At 37.5% G+C, this 16,755-nt stretch overlaps 4 protein-coding genes across 6 annotated transcripts; 3 read left to right on the forward strand and 1 right to left on the reverse strand.

The window, feature by feature from the left end:
• Positions 1-49: 49 nt before the first annotated feature.
• On the forward strand, positions 50-2,309 carry PLIM2B (GATA type zinc finger transcription factor family protein). Its single transcript, XM_021961343.2, has 5 exons — positions 50-726; positions 1,057-1,153; positions 1,267-1,298; positions 1,552-1,641; positions 1,756-2,309. The coding sequence occupies exons 1-5, from the start codon at positions 592-594 to the stop codon at positions 2,053-2,055; spliced, it is 654 nt and encodes a 217-aa protein (XP_021817035.1). The 5' UTR covers positions 50-591; the 3' UTR covers positions 2,056-2,309.
• Positions 2,310-4,932: 2,623 nt separating this feature from the next.
• Positions 4,933-8,132, forward strand: MYB17 (myb domain protein 17). Its single transcript, XM_021961357.2, has 3 exons — positions 4,933-5,560; positions 6,425-6,554; positions 6,844-8,132. The coding sequence occupies exons 1-3, from the start codon at positions 5,425-5,427 to the stop codon at positions 7,703-7,705; spliced, it is 1,128 nt and encodes a 375-aa protein (XP_021817049.1). The 5' UTR covers positions 4,933-5,424; the 3' UTR covers positions 7,706-8,132.
• Positions 8,133-8,522: 390 nt separating this feature from the next.
• Positions 8,523-10,079, reverse strand: LOC110759303 (remorin). Its single transcript, XM_021961358.2, has 5 exons — positions 9,845-10,079; positions 9,686-9,736; positions 9,451-9,538; positions 9,176-9,257; positions 8,523-9,019 (listed from the first exon to the last, which is right to left on the reverse strand). The coding sequence occupies exons 1-5, from the start codon at positions 10,020-10,022 to the stop codon at positions 8,825-8,827; spliced, it is 594 nt and encodes a 197-aa protein (XP_021817050.1). The 5' UTR covers positions 10,023-10,079; the 3' UTR covers positions 8,523-8,824.
• Positions 10,080-12,973: 2,894 nt separating this feature from the next.
• On the forward strand, positions 12,974-16,416 carry LOC110759277 (tRNA-specific adenosine deaminase TAD1-like). Of its 3 annotated transcripts, XM_021961327.2 has the most exons (11): positions 12,978-13,244; positions 13,338-13,458; positions 13,653-13,843; positions 13,975-14,097; positions 14,289-14,402; positions 14,641-14,810; positions 14,886-14,962; positions 15,052-15,171; positions 15,254-15,341; positions 15,774-15,917; positions 16,000-16,416. In XM_021961327.2, the coding sequence occupies exons 1-10, from the start codon at positions 13,061-13,063 to the stop codon at positions 15,882-15,884; spliced, it is 1,299 nt and encodes a 432-aa protein (XP_021817019.1). In that variant the 5' UTR covers positions 12,978-13,060; the 3' UTR covers positions 15,885-15,917; positions 16,000-16,416. The 3 variants fall into 3 exon arrangements, 2 of the variants coding, with proteins under 2 accessions (XP_021817023.1, XP_021817019.1); XR_002527082.2 differs by lacking the exon at positions 16,000-16,416 and having other exon boundaries at positions 12,974-13,244; positions 15,270-15,341; positions 15,774-15,913; XM_021961331.2 differs by lacking the exons at positions 15,774-15,917; positions 16,000-16,416 and having other exon boundaries at positions 12,974-13,244; positions 15,052-15,183; positions 15,270-15,341.
• Positions 16,417-16,755: the final 339 nt, after the last annotated feature.

A 16,755-nucleotide genomic window follows, 5' to 3' on the forward strand; every position in this document is an offset into this window, starting at 1 on the left:
TGGAATGATTTTTTTTTTTGGGCTTTGAGAAGTAAAAATAGCAAGGATTCACTGGCTCCAGATAAAATAACCTATTGGCTTGAACACTATCTTTTGCCATTACTAATCAGATGGTTGGCCCTTGCAAATTTGCAATTTCAACAGTTTGGAGTGATTCACACATCTCATTGGACAATTAAAAGCATACTATTTTTAACAAACATAACTACCAACAACCAAATAGCAAAATAGTTGGCTCTCATTTTGTCATCTCAAATATAAATTTCTTATTTTCTCTTGAAAAGGTCAGAGCACCAGCCTTGTTTTACTCCAATCCAGTCGGATAAATTCCACAATTAGGGGCATAAATTACTCCATTCACTTGTCTTCTATTTACTAGCATTTCAAAATCCATTATAATCTGATATAAATTAAGTTTTGTTTAGACAAATCAGAGACTTTGCTCAATCCCATTTGGATTTGTCTGAGGTGCCAGTAGCAAGCACGGTGCTTCTTCCCGTGATCAACTTCTCTCTGATCCCTCTGGCACCTGAGTTGAAACCATTTTCAACAATATTTTGGGGTTTTAGATCTCTTTGAAAAAAGAAAACAATGGCATTTACAGGAACTCTGGATAAATGCAAGGCTTGTGATAAGACTGTTTATGTGGTCGATATGTTGTCCCTTGAAGGACTACCTTATCATAAATCCTGCTTCAAATGCAGCCACTGCAAAGGATTTCTCTCGGTACATATATTTCTCTCTCGTCACATTTTACCTGTGTTTTAATTTTGCAACACACGTATGTATGTATTTTTTTAAAGTTTTGCTTCGGCTTAGGCGTGAACAATTGTCAACCATTGATTGATTTGTAAAACTTACGTCAACGGTTCACAATTATCCACGTGTTGAGTAGAACGAGTTTACAAGGCATTTAATGGCACTGAGACATGGACATTTGCAAAGTTAATTTTTTGATACTTATAACCAAGTCTTGACTCATTTGAAAGATCATAAACCTTTGGTTGAATATCATCCAAATATGCAAAATGATTAAGAAAAATATATTTTTGACAGATGAGCACCTATTCCTCCATGGATGGAGTCCTCTACTGCAAACCTCATTTTGAGCAGCTTTTCAAAGAATCTGGGAATTTCAGCAAGAATTTCCAACGTGAGAATTTTCCCTTATCTTTACTTCTTTTAGTTTTTTTAGCTAATATGCATCATTAACAGATAATCCTCTGTTTGCTAACATTAGTTGTTTTTTTATGAATTTTGTTGCAGCAAAGTCTGCTGAGAAGCAAAATGAACAACTGGTCTGTATTTTCATTGTCACATACATCTATATCCTATGCCAAGAAAAAAGCATATTGTCCATTGACCATGGTCACCAACCATTAGATTTTCAAATCCAATGGTTGGCATTCAAACTTAGTTTAAATCCAGACAAAGTATTTTGCTTCCTAGGATGAATGTCAACCATTGGATTTTGACCAAACATATACATGTGTATATATATTGATCTTAAAATTGCAGAGGTATTAATATGAACTGTGATACTTTCTACAGAATAGGGCCCCCAGCAAACTCTCCTCCATGTTCTCTGGAACCCTAGACAAGTGTGCAACTTGCTCAAAGACAGTCTATCCACTGGAGAAGGTAATCCAAAGGAAATTTTAGTTTCTTCTTCCGCAAGCAAACACAAACTAGCGAGGTTTATAGATTGAGAAATTTAATTATTTTTCATTTTCTCTGATGCTCTAATTTAAACAGGTGACATTGGAGGGAGAAAGTTACCACAAGTCATGCTTCAGGTGTGCTCATGGGGGCTGCCCTCTTACACATTCATCCTATGCTGCTCTGGATGGAGTTCTTTACTGCAAGCACCATTTTTCTCAGCTCTTCCTGGAGAAAGGAAATTATAGCCATGTCCTCCAGGCTGCTGCAAACAGGAAAAATGCACTAGCTACTGAGCCAGCTGCTGCAGAAGGCCCTCCTGAGCCACAACCAGAACCAACAACAGAACCAGAATCCGAGGACCAGACTGACCAACCACCACCAGAGGAATCTTAAGATGCATTTTGCCACATCGTCCTTGCCTTTCAGAGCTACTTGAACTTTTTCTTTTTCTTTCTTTCTTTTGGGAGCAAGCTATCCCATCTTGTTCAAATATATGTATAACTTGTTCACAGATTACTTTGAGACTGTAAGCTGATTTTTTGGTGGGTTGTGTTTAAACAAAATCATCATGGATATTAGTTGTATCCTCTTTTTTTGTTTCAATTTTTATTGAGAAATTAATGTGGGAAATTTAACATTTGTACCAATTCAAATAAGTTATTTTTTATTGGGTTCATGATTCTTATGAAATTGGGTAATTATCAGAAAACAGTGCTCCTATTGTCACTTTTTGTTGTTTTCTTTTAGGGCTTTTCATATGTAAGCCCATAAATAGGGCCCATAAAACTTAATCATATTGTCTTGACTTACTTAATCATATTGTCTTGACTTAATTTTCTTTTTTCCAATCAATCCATTCTACCTACTTCAAAATTAGTATTAGTTGATGTCATGCCAAAGTTTGTAATTCGAGTCTATATGAACTATCATTATCTAACCTTGCCAACAAAGTGTAGTTGTGATACATGCTAGGATCTTGCTAGCTAAGGCATAATTTACCTTGTAGAATAACTATACCCAAATATTACAAACAAACATACCCGTTGGTGGTAAAAATCACTTTTTTCAAAGCTAGCTTTTATTGAATGCTTCCAAAGGAGATCTCATACTGTTTTTTTCCTTTGATTTTTTGTTCCACTTTTTAGATTTTTGTACATATCTACTACTAGAATCACTTTTTCAAAGCTATTTTTTTTCCTTGTACTACTGGGGTCTGCGACACCCTTTGGTGCTTTTTAGATAAGTTGTTTTTCTTACTTGTTAGACAAGAAACAACCTTTTAATCTATGCAGATTGCAGAAACAACTCTGTATTTTTTAATAGTAAAGAAACAACTTTCTATTTCCTTGGTTTTTGTTATGCTCTTGGTCAAGGGGTAGCTACCTGACAGAATCTGCAGCTACCATTTGGGAGGGCACCTTGGTTGGAAATAGAAGTGGTTTTGCTTGCTTGGGCAGCAAGCATTGTGGTTTGAACATCCCTCTCCACGGAAAAAGTAATGCTGATTTTGAAAGCAACGCAATGATGATTCTAGCTGGAATTAATAGGTTTTCATGCTTAGTGGTCATTTTACTAAACGTCTACATCGAAATTATGGAATCAACATTTCAGTACTACTATTTGAAAGTGCTGGAAATGGAAATGTGTTGACCAAAACCCCAACAAGACTTTATCTTTTTGAAATCATAATGCAAAAGCTTGCTTGACGAGGTGATTATCAAATCTAATTTACACTACCAAAAAAAAAAAAATTGAACTCGCATGTAAAGAGCCGGACATCTCAAAATGAAAATTAAACAAACCTCTTACTCCTTTTCAAGTGCAAAAAACCACAAATCAAAACACATACTTACCATCCATTTTCAAGTGTCAAATTGGCATCACATGTTCATCAATTATTGTAAAAACTTGATCAAGTGATTTATACTTTAGGAGCCCTTGGTAAACAAAGTCCTTATGCGTTCAATTAATTTGTGAATAGTACAAGCATGCAGCAGCAGCCGACAACACAAGAAAAACAGGCCACCTCAACCTTCCTTCCATGTCTCTCGTCTCTCTGCCATATATATTTATTGCTTGACCCCAGCCAGCCACAGTTCTCACAGACAGACTCATCCCTAGGAACCTACAAAACCTAATGCTCCACCGCCTAATAAAGAGAAATATTAGATAAACAAGCAAAATTGTTGGCTTCCTGTCCACTTATTTTTCTTACCCTTTACAAATTTTTAATAGATTCATTTTGGTTGAGGTCTTTTGGGCTTTGGTGACTAATATCTTTTTTAAATTTTCATCCATCTCATCAGGTCTCAGCTATTTATATGTCATGGTATAAATGTTTGCAAGACCAGTAATTTAATCCTGACACAGATGAACAAGTTGGTATAGGAGATTTTCACTGCACCATGTAGATGTTTTTTTGTATGTGTCATATATGAACATGTCACATGACTCTCTGTACTTTTCTGTCCACATGAAATTTTTTTATATATATATATATAAAAGAGAGGAAAAAGGAAATGGCAAAGATGAGCATGAACCAAAGGAGTAGAGTAACATGGGGTTGCAGAAACTTGACTTTGAAAGTTCAATTGACCACATTTATTAGATTGGGATTGAATTGGACTTTGCCCCACTTTTTCCAATTTTGACTTCTCTCTGACTCTCCTCAACTTCCTCAATCCAATTTCAAACAGCAAACATAGAAATTATTCACTTGCAGGGAAAAAAAATTAAATGAACTCTTGATTATTATGATAATTGTGAAAATATTCAATGAAATATATAAAATTTGGTTAAAGCATTATTTCTATTGAGGCAGAGCATTTATAATAAAGCCTGTAATCTAATAAATATTTTCAAATCCATGCAATGAGCCAACAGAGAAAACTGAGCAAACCCACAGTTAATTTCTTCTTCTCCTCCACTTCCTCAAGTTTCGAACCAATTGAACGAGGGTTGCTCTGCATGCAAGCATGAAAAATGGAGAAGAAAAGATCTTGATTAGTTTTCCACTTCCACTTTCCGAGTGACCAACCATGGTCTAATTGGCTTAGCAAGATTTAATGGGTAGTTTCTAAAATTTCTTATAAATTAAGAAACATAGAGGAAAATGGAAATGCATGGTCATTTCATGTCATGGCGTGTCCGTACTCTGCAGGTCATTGTCTTTGCCATTAATGCCTTCCAAGTTCTTCTCTCTCTCTCTCTCTCTCTCTCTCTCTCTCTCTCTCTAAATAAACATTACTCTGTCTTTCTGTGTGAGAATCCACCATTAATGTTGTCACTGTCATCTTCCATGCATTTGGCCTCTCTCTTTCCAGTTGAGTGTAAATGAAAACCTCAAAAAAAGAAATCCCACCATTAACTCTCTTTCATTGTTGGGGCCAAGTCTTTAACTTTTCAATGATGATACAATTTTCTCTCTCTCTGCGTACCACCAAACCCCAAACATTTATTGCAAAAGACAGCTTGAAACTAGCTGAACTTGTACCTCCTTTCCTTTCAGACAACCCACATACATAATTCTATATATTAAATATATATCACCTTCTCCTTATTCATCCAGATAGAGATCAAACTCCAGCATTAATTTGCAAATCCTCTTTTCTTCTCATAAAGATAAGGGTGTGTGGAGCTTTAAATTGGGTTTCTTGGCATCTTTATTGTTGGTGTTTGGTAGTGGTGGATTGGTGGAGGTGGTGGTTGTGGTTGTGTGTCTCTCTCTGTCTCTGTGTTGGGAATTAAAAGGGTGTGTGAGATATGGGAAGGTCTCCTTGTTGTGACAACAGAGGATTGAAGAGAGGGCCATGGTCAGCTGAAGAGGATGAGGCTCTTCTGAACTATATCAACAAGAATAATGGCCATGGCAGCTGGCGCTCTCTCCCCAAGCTTGCAGGTTTCTTTGGGTGTTTCTTACTTTCCTTCTTTCTGTATGTTACTTGGTTTCTGTCTTAGTTTGGTCCATATTGCCTTTTGACACCCAAAAGTTGCTGCTTTGGTTTGTTGTTTTCTGATGTCAAAGAAAAGCTCTTTCATGCGATGTAAAGGACATCTTAAAGTGCTAACTTAACAGTGTCAAATTTTTCTTCATGTCTACTGAGTCAGATGGTTGTGCTTGAACTTTGAGGGACTAGGAGTGATGGGTTTTAGTCTCTGGTCCCAGAGGCCCCATTAACCTCTTGGCTTACTTGAAATTATGTTCTTTTTGATAAGTTGTTTGTAAAATCAAATCTGTTTACTACTTTCCCCTTGTTCTTTTCCTCTTTTTCTTTGGTGAATGAGTTAAATTATAGTTACCTTCCCCTTCTGTATGTGTTTTTATTTACAGTTTGCAAACAAATCTGTTTATTACTTTCCCCTTATTCTTTTCCTCTTTCTTTTTCATTTTGGTGTGTGTGGATGAATGAGCTGAACCAAAGTTACTTTGAGAAATTTTCACCATTAGTCTAGGTTAATCATTTCCTCAACCTTTATTTTGTGTTGAAGAAAACCAGACAAAACCAGAAGGATATTTCTTTAAAAAGGTTGTTTTGCTGCCTCCTTTGTTAACATTTTGTATGGTTCTGTACAAGTATAATTGCTTTTGACTCTTTTCATGTCCGGCTCCCCTTTTCTCTGAGTTTTCTTGGATATTATGTTTAAAACATTATAGGAAGTTGGGGGTAAATCCAAATAATTAATATTGTGCTTGATTTGTTCATTTTTCGTTTCAGATTCTTGGTCTTGTTCATATATTGAGTGTGGTTTTCTATTTTTATAGGTCTTCTACGCTGTGGGAAGAGTTGTCGGCTCAGGTGGACAAATTATCTTAGGCCAGACATTAAAAGAGGCCCCTTCACTAAGGATGAAGAGAAGCTTATCATACAGCTTCATGGCATACTCGGAAACAGGTAGTACATTTGCGATTCTTGGCTTGCTTTCAAACTGTGATACGCCCATCTTTTGGAAATTTAGAACTGATTTACCTTTCATTAACTGTGTATTGAACAACACAAGACATTAAGACCACGTGAAGACCAACTTGTCATTCATATTATGTGATGAAAAACACTTGAAAAGTTATAGCATATTCTGAATATCATGGTATGATATGATTGAATCTATTGTGTTAAGTTGAATCTGTTGCAGAAAATTTGTCCAGTTTCTCACTCTCTTGCTTGTATCAAAAACAATTTTCAGGTGGGCTGCTATAGCTTCTCAGTTGCCTGGAAGAACTGACAATGAGATCAAGAATTTATGGAACACACACCTGAAGAAACGTCTCCTCCTCATGGGGATTGATCCACAAACACATAAGCCCGTTGACTCTAACAGTTTAACTAGCACAGCACCTGCTTCCCTGGCCACCCGTCACATGGCACAATGGGAGAGTGCTAGGCTTGAAGCTGAGGCTCGGCTTTCCAGGGAGTCATCACTCTTCAGCCAACCTCCGGAGAAATCTGAGCCTGACTATTTTCTACGCTTATGGAACTCTGAAGTTGGAGAAGCATTCAGAAACCTCACTACCGTGGATAACTCTGCATGCCCTAGCCCCATGTCTCAGGCATCTTCTTCGACGAAATGCGGATCAGTGTCAGCTGTGACAACAGAAGTTGGCAACACCTTAACAGGGTCATCAACCATGGCCGGAGATCAAAACGAGGATATGGAAGACAAGATTTGCCAGACCAACACTGAATATGTGGGACACAATATTTGCCAGACCAACACTGAAGATGTGGGATACAAGATTTGCCAGACCAACACTGAAGATTTGGAATACAAGAGTTGCCAGACCAACACTGAAGATATGGGATACAAGATCTTCCAATCCAACACTGAAGATGTGGAGTACAAGCCCTGGCAGTTGAACACCGAAGATGTGATGGCCGGGTCGGACTCCTCATGTTCCAATGATTTAGAGGACTCGTCGGACACTGCATTGCAGCTGCTGCTGAATTTCCCCATTAACAATGACATGAGCTTCCTTGAAGACAATGTGGATGACTATGCAACAACTCCTGCTAGGTGGACACCCAATTCTTTCATTTGCCCCCTCTGAAGCAGGCTTGGGAGCTTCCTTTTTTTTGAGGTGCTGCTCGAATTTTTGGTGGTTGTCTTCTATAAGCTGTCAATTTAGTTAGAGAGCTAAGAGTAAGGGTCCTGTTTTGATACATTTTAGCTTAAAAGTGGCAGTGCTGTTACCACTAAGTAGGCTTTCGTTAACAAATCTTAGTTTGTTCAGGATTCAGTATATATAGTAGATACATATTCCTCAATCCTTTCAGATATGAATTAACTAGTTATATCTCTCTTATTGTCTTAATGACATATATAATTTTGATGCTCCAAGAACACAGCTTGGGGTCGGCTTAAAACTATTTAAAATTCTATATACTGGTGCCCCTGCATAGGAAATGCCAGATGCTGTTACTACACAGAGAAAGCAGGCTTGGTCATTGCCATGCTCTGGTTCAGTTCAGAGAGACTCTTATTGCCTGTTATCTGCTTAGTGTTTGGTCGTTTTTTTTTTTCCGGTTTCTCGAAAGCTTTGTTTTGAAAGCTGAGCAAACCCCAAGAGGCTATAATCCACTGTCAAGTTCCAGGTGATTACAAGTCACAGAAGATAGCTTCCCAACAGTATATTGAAATTTGAAAACTCATTCAGTGACTGGGAACTGCTGTTGGCGTTCCAAAAATGTCATTCTGCACTCCTCTCGTATAAAACGAGATGAGAAAATTGCACTTGGAGGAGTGCAAGATGACCGCTATGAAGTGTCAATAACAGTTCCTACTAATTTACTGCGCATGACAAATGGTTAAACCATCAGCATTGCAGAGAGCTAATACAAAGTTCAACACAACATGAAGCAGGAACGAAAGATGAATAGTGTAGAGTTATCCCATTACTAGAAAAAGCTTCAGTCCTCAAGGACAGCAACATCTGATCTCAAATGTATATAACAAATAACAAACTTGGACCTCACAAATCAAATACACTTCCTATACAACTATGGACGATGACGAACATTTGCTGATTGTCTAGTCAGTTTTCACACAAAACATAGACCAAACAGGACCCGACCAAGAAGAAAAAAAAAGGAACAAACCAGGAAAGATATACACATGAAAAAACCAGAAGTTACATTGATTGTTTTCAAACCAGGCTCAAAGCAGTACTTCAAAAGCAGCCAAGGAACTTCTTTGGAATACTTCCAGTTGCACGGTATTTAGCAGCGGTCTCATCTGCCTTAAGGAAGTCTTCCCCGCGATTGGCTATAGCCAAAGCTCTCTTCTCATCTGCTTGTTTGTGAAGAAGAGCAACTTGGTTTTTCATTTTTTCTGCATATTGTGCTTTTTTCTTCTCCAATTTTTCCTGATAACCAATGAAAGTGTTAAATTTGAATTTAAACTGAAATGAATTCCAAGTTTCTAACTAATTTGGTTAACTTCATCCCATTAGTTCCAAACTTAAATTGAGGTTGGTTCCAAATTCCAATCAAAACAGAAGCAAAAAGAAAAAGGAAGTCACCTCCATGCTTCTCAGTTTGGCTTCCACAGATGCTTTCCTGCTGTTTTCCCATGCAGTAATATCAGAAAGTTTCTTTTGGGCCCTGTGTTTGACAGTTTCATTTCATAAGCCATTGGAAAAAGGGGATCACTCATAAAACTACAACATATAAAACACATCACAAAAATACAGCACTTATTTCAGAGCAGTATTGACTCAAAATCTTGAACTCTTAAGAAAAAAACCCAATAAAAATAATCGAAGGACAATTGATTTGAGCGAAAATCAAGCCTTACTTGTTCTCTGCCTTAGCCTTTTCACTTTCTTCCCATGCCCTGATAAAAGACAAACTCTTTTCTTTTTCAAGATGTGAAAGAGCTATATCTGAAAAACACAAAAACAAAAAAAAAACATCAACACCACCACAATCAACCACATGGGTTATCTCTCTGCTCATCCACTACTACCTAATTTGGAATTATCATTCTCATCATTTCACTAAAATCAATTAAATTAAATTAAATTCATCACCTCTATCAATTGATCCTCCAGAAGGCTTTTTCACCACTGCTTCTGGAGCCTCTGTAAAACAGACCAAAAAGAAACCAAATTTACCACAAACACTCTGTAAAGTTTTCATCTTTTTACTGTTTCACTGTGTGAGAGAGAGAGGCGGAGGCTTTCACTTACTCTCAACTACGGCAAGGGCTTTTGTGTCATCATCTCCCTTCACATCTACCTCGCGCGGCGGAGGCACCACGGCCTTCTCCTCAGCGACGTCGTTTGGGGCCGAGGCCAGAGGAGGCTCAGCCAGTAAAGCAGGCTGGGGTTCTGCCTTCTTCAGCTCCTCTTCCATTGTTGCTCCCATTTTTCTCAAAAATCTCAACGGATAACTCTCGACTTCTCCACTGACAACACTTCACGTCCTTCGGTCTCTTCGCATTTATACGTGAGGGAGGGAGTGCGGGGCCCACAATCCATGTTAGCCGTTGATGTTTTGTGCCCGTTGGATCTGACGGTGCGTGTGCTTTTCGTGTAAATGCTTTAATCCCATGTCGACAGGTACTTAAACTGCTACAGTGATGCCACGTAGGCGCGGTTGAGATATGATTATGTCGGCAAGCGTGGTGAGATGAAACGACACCGTTTGCTGGGACCGTATTTAAGATTTTTTTTGACCGGATGCGCGCTACTTTATTGTGAAACAATCGGTGGGTCATTCCTACGCGCGTAGATAACGCGGGAATCACCCATATTCTGTTTCCTTTTCCCTTTTTCTCTTTTGTTTTTGTTTTTTGTTTTCCTTTTTTTTCCTTCCTTTTTTTTTTGGTCTGAATCATGAGGTGGTCCTGGATGGGCCCCAATTATGGGTGGCACCTTTAAGCCTTAACCACAATCCAGACTAATCCCCACTCACACCGGGTCGGCCCGTAAGGGGTAAAGTGTTGGCCAAAGTGGTGACTCCGTACGAGAGCAAGGATCGAACCTTTGACCTCTCTTAAGGAATGAGAGTGCCGAACCACTCACACCAACCACCTTGGTTATTTTTCCTTCCTTTTTGAATATTTGGTTAAAGTTTCTTTTTTCTTTTTCACAATATTTGAACCAAGGTTTGGAATCTTTCTTCAGTTTTTTGGTTTTTGTTTTACAAACAATTTGATATTTACAACATTTATTTATAATGGGTCAATATTAGATCATAGTTAGGTATCAAATTCATCATGATTATATATCGTCATCGTTATTTATGTGAGTCGAACCTGCCTTCAATTAATTACAAACAAATATCACTAGACCAAAGATTAGTCGATAAATTCACTTTTTTGAAATCAAAAAGTCATTTAAGTGAAACCATAAAAGAAAAAAGTAAAGTATTGCGAAAATAGCATTTTATGTAGTCTAAGCTCTCAAAATCAAGAAGATTTAAAGTCCTTAATCAATTAAAGCAAAGAAAATAACTTATGCCAAGTTAATTTCACATTGGCTCTGAGTTATTATTTGATCCGAAATTAAATTTATTACTGTGCATCCCATTTTACACATTTTCTTTTATTAGTTTTTTTAATATGAAAAAAGAGTACAAACGACAAAGACGGGATAAAAACTTCCCTTGTACAAGTAAATTAGTATTATTCGGATAAAAAAGATATGTAATAAGCTTATGTATTTTTGGGATAAAAGACAAAAAAAAAAAAAAAAAAAGGAAAAAAAGAAAGGGACAATCTCTACAGTTCCACGCGCTCTGGAGAAGCAAACAATTGAGCATTTGACATCTCAGATTGAAGCATGTTGGCTGGCAGTTTGGCGCACCACGTGGGTTTGGCCCCGCCAATCTCGGCCGTTTGCACCGTTCATGCAGTAGCGCTGTGATGTGGAGTATGTTGCTCTTCACCAACTGGAACACTGATTGGCCTTTCATATATATATATTTATATATCTTAATAAATTACATTTTCTTCCTTTATTTTTAGAGAATTACTATTATACCCAATATAAGAGCTCAAATTATAAAAAAAATCATATATAAAATGTACTTTAGAAACACACCCAAAACCTATTTACAATATAATAAAGAGGCTTCGAACTTCCTATAAATTACAAAATTGTCATTCATTTATTAAAACAAGCTCAACCCTAAAACCTCTTTCAAAAACTCACAACACTTAATAGGGCATTAAAATAATTTAATAATTAAAATTAAATTCAATAGAGTCGGTAGTTATTTTTTGGGTTTATTTATAGAAATTAAATGGTGTCGGGTTTATCTATGTCACTAGTGCTAAAAATGGGTATATAACTAAATATCTCTTTATTTTTTCTATTTTTCTTTTTTAATTGTGGGACAAAATTCCCGGTAAAAGATTGAGATGTTGGGCAATGGGCATTGCTTTGTGTTGGTATCTTGCTAAATATCTCAACTGGTGTCTCTTAGTCTCAGTTTTTATTATTAATTTAATGGATATCAACAATAATAATGTGGGGGACTTTCATTTCATGTTGCCTTTATTCCCAAGGTATGAGAGACTTTACACCTCATAATTCACTTTCTATTAATTTAAATTTAAATTAGCCTTTACCAGTACCAATCAATCTATTTAACCTAGAATCAAGATCTTATATGATAATGAAACACCATTAGAGGTTAAAAGCACAAGCAAATAGTATTCTCCACTTTCCAACCTTTATTGATTTTTGGTAGATAGTAGCTTATTGCTACTTGCCTACTTCTTCATGAGACAATTCTGAATTGCAAGAGGATTGCCAACCCTACAAACAAGAACAAAACCGCTATGAATCTGGACTAAGAGATGATCCTACATAAGAGTGCTGCTATTTGTACTACTTTTACTGACCACCTTATTGACCACCTCTCTAATATAGGTGGATCCGACATGAGTAAGTAAAAGTGGCCCAAATAGCATTATTGATATCCAAATAGCATTATTCATACTAAAGAGGGGATCGAGAAGTTCTCAAGTAGGAAGATAAATGATATTTCACTTAACAAGAAATTGAAAGTGCTTTTAGAATGGCTGAAAGTGCTTTCAGCTAACTTTAATGAGTAAAAGTGCTTCTCACATAAGCACTTACAAGTGAGCCTATATTCAATACCAATTCTCTTGATCTAGTGATAATTTCTTAATATTAAATTAGCTCTTAAGTTCAAATCTCCCTTCAATCATTTTGTAGTTGGTATCTCTATGTTTGGGTCAGTCTTGTAATGGAAAATGGTGAAATTGGGCTCCTTTCTTTTCTTCTTGGGTGCACAAGATTGGCCCAATTCTAGACCCAAAAAATGAATTGGAAGTCTACCCAATCCAAATCCAACCACGTAGTCCGAATGACCAGAAATCGGAGGCGGGAGCCTCTCTTCTCTCACTCACCCCTGCCACCACTTTCTGCAGCATGGCGTCGCCGTCCTGCTTCGAAACGCCGTCTTCTGCTCTTTCTTCCTCTTCAAAAATAGAGTGGGGCGAGAAGGTCTCGGACAAGGTGTTCTCACTCTACAACTCTCTTCCCAAGAAAGGCAAGCCTCAGGGTCGCGAAGTCACCGTCTTGGCCGCTTTCCTCGTTTCCTCTCCTTCTCAAGGTCCTACTTTCCTTCGTTTTTTCTTTTCTAAATTTGATTTTCCTGCACTTTCCTGGAAAGCAAACAGTGTTCTTAACACTTTCAATTGTTCAGAATTGGAAGTTGTCGCGTTGGGAACTGGGACCAAATGTCTTGGGCGTTCACTCTTGAGCTCCAACGGTGATGTCGTCAATGATTCCCACGCCGAGATTATAGCCCGAAGATCTTTACTGAGGTTTTTAGTTTCTAATAAAAAGTTGCTAATTTACGAGTGCTATGCTTCACGTGGCATGAAATGCATCCAAATTATGTGTGCTTAGTTGAAAAGTACCAATTTTTTTGGGGGGAATTTGCATTTGTTAAATATATCTCTACCTTATATTTTTAGTTTATGGTGCTTATTGGTATACTTGGCTTCTCTGGCACTAGGTTCTTCTATGCACAGATTCAGTGTCTTACTCAAGTTTATAGTAAGCAAAGTGATAGCAATGGAAGCACACAATTCCAAAATGGTGATGCCAAAAACTTGCTTTTTGAATTGGACCCTAATGGTGATGGCCAAGGAAAATACAAACTGAGGAAGGGTTTGCAATTACACTTGTACATATCACAACTACCATGTCAGTTATTGTTCATATCCAAGAAAAGAGTCCTTTTTTCTTCGGTTTTTGCCCTACTTAGAGATCTTTATATCTATATCAGGACAAAGACAAACCAATACTGCGATTATACTTATTCTCCTTTCTTGCAGGTGGGGTTGCATCTCCGAGTTCACTGTTGTCTCCCCCAAAAAACATCTCACCAACAGAACGGGGTTCATCTTTGGACGAGCTTAATGTTTCAATAAATGAAGAGGCTCTGCCAAATACTAATGGTAATGGGATTTTGTACTTGTCCTCATCTTTGTTCTATATTTGCTAAAAATTTATGTTTCCATTTGTCACCATAATGCGGTGGGTTGAATATTTTTCTAGTGAATGTTGGCAGCTTCTTTTTGAGAAAAGAATCATTACTCTTGACATGAGATTTGAGTCATGTAGCATCTGTATGTTACCTTATTTTCAGGTGATGCTTCACAACTAATTGGCTCGGTTCAAAGAAAGCCTGGTCGTGGTGATACAACTTTATCAGTTAGTTGCTCTGACAAGATGGCTCGTTGGAATGTAGTTGGAGTTCAAGGTTTGTCATTTGCTCTATCATGTACCCAAGATAGGGCTTCATTCAGTCAATCCTGGATATAGAAACTCTGGTCTAAATGCATACCTGGCCTCTTTTGGTCGGGCATCCTTGAATGTTTGATGGTGTACCTAGACTGAGCCAGTTTGACTAATCTTCATGATTATATTGGCCGTACTTGGTTACATGGGCATTACTAGTTATAAGTTAGTTGGTGAGGTCATACATATTCTTATTTCAGGAGCTCTGCTTTCATTCTTTCTGCAACCTGTTTACCTCTCTTCCATTACTGTTGGACAATCGCCTCACGGCTCTGAAATGGTTCTTGTGGTTGATCGCTTGAAACAAGCGCTGCATGATCGCATTCTACCATTGTCAAATGAGCTAATGAGTCCCTTTCAAGTGAACCAGGTCTGTGAAGTGTGTACTCTGTGATATTGCATTAGAGATGGTTATTATAAATGCATATACTAATGCTACTGGCAGCCACTAATATGGGCAGCTCCAATGCCACCAAAGGAATTTCAGCATTCCAAGACTGCTTTGACCACTTTAACATGCGGGTACTTGTTATTTAATTTTGACAGTTCTACATATAAAGTGAGCGTGTATTGTTTGGTTACTACTGATTCCTAAATGCTTTGATTCACAGGTATTCAATATGTTGGAATAAGGCTGGTTTGCATGAAGTCATTCTTGGAACCACTGGAAGAAAGCAAGGCACCGCTGCCAAAGGAGCACATTATCCGTCTACTGAGTCATCTTTATGCAAGTAGGGTGATAAGTATGCTCCAACTTTTATTTAGAAATGCATTTTATTACAATTTTGTCATATTGTTTTTATTGTTTGACAGAAAGCGGCTGTTGCAGATTTTCTTGTCCCTAAGACATGAATGCCCTGCCAATATCCCAGTCAATCAGATTTCGTATCGAGAAATCAAGGTAGTCAATATTATGGATACTGATTTTGTAGACGACTTTTGGTCAAATTCTATATATCTAGCTAATAAGGTAATTTTGGGATTTTGGTTTACAATGTGATGACTAGAGTTCATGACAGTAAATTATGCACCCGCAAAGTTGTGCAAGTGGTTTATATTTTGGAAGTATCTCTTTGTGCTTTGATAGACAAAAAGTACTTCAAACTATGTGTTGGGATTGTGGTTTATGTGTAAATGAAAGCTTTTTCGTTGCATTTTTTTAGTGTCTTGTGTAGTATCAGATATCTGTAGATTTAGCTTCTGTTCATTATCTGGTGGTACAAATTTTTTGGATTAGTTATGTAACTACTGGTTCTTAATTAACTAGTGGCAAGGTGTCAACTGGATATGACTTTTCATCTATTAGCTAATTTCACCTGGTTACCTTATGCAGGAAATGGCGCAGGAATTCAATTTAACCTCAAAAATTCTAAAAAGAAGACCTCCCTTTATTAATTGGCCTCTGAAACTCCCACATTTTGAGGCATTCTCTGCCATGATATAGTGAGGCCAGTGGATACTCAGAGTGAATACTCAGGTCTGTGCATATTATGAACCTCATTGTGAAATTAATATGGTAATCGAGTAATACTTTGCACTAATTATTTAGAGCTTTTCAGTATATGTGTGTGGTTCGACAAGGACAGTTCTGCCAGCTTCAAGAATATAATATAAAGGGAAGGGTCTGTGTTGGTATAACAAGGGAAAGTGCATTGTTTCACCTGTCGGCTGTCAATGCTTTAAAATGCACCTTTCAGCATATCATCTCTTCATGAAACAAGCTGGTAGGAGATTCACAGTTAATGTCTCGGTTCAGTTTGCTTACTAGCAGCAGCTGCACGACTTTTTCGTGAGTAAACTTTTAGTGCCACCGTGGATGAAGGTTTGATCCTCTGGTTTTAACTCATGTTGTTGATAGGAAAACTTCAAGTGGAAGTGTTACTAGGATGGTTATTTGAACATACAAGAGAAGTTAGACGAATGATACGAATATTATGGAGAGCTTGAATCAGAAAATATATTTTTCTTTGCCTGCATTTGGTTGTTAATATTGATTAATGATATATTATTCTGAATTCTGGGACTAATAATGCGCACCCAGAAAGAAGATTGGTTCTTAGTCTCCAATTATGAGTTCCTAGTGGGGCAAGCAAAGGAAGCAAGGAATTATGCACACTGCATTAACGTAATATCTGTGGCCTGCTTGCCACATGCTTTACTCACATTGAATTCAATGGATCATTTTGCAGGTTACGTACTACTTACTCTGAACTTCATAAGTCATAAGAACTCAATCCGTTCACTTACTATTAAGCAAATAATCCGTCCCACAAGGCAATTATTGTGGCCATGAGTCTAATTTCATCCTCAGTCCC

Source organism: Prunus avium, chromosome 2 (assembly GCF_965620075.1).
Source record: "Prunus avium chromosome 2, drPruAviu1.hap1.1, whole genome shotgun sequence".
NCBI lineage: Eukaryota > Viridiplantae > Streptophyta > Magnoliopsida > Rosales > Rosaceae > Prunus > Prunus avium.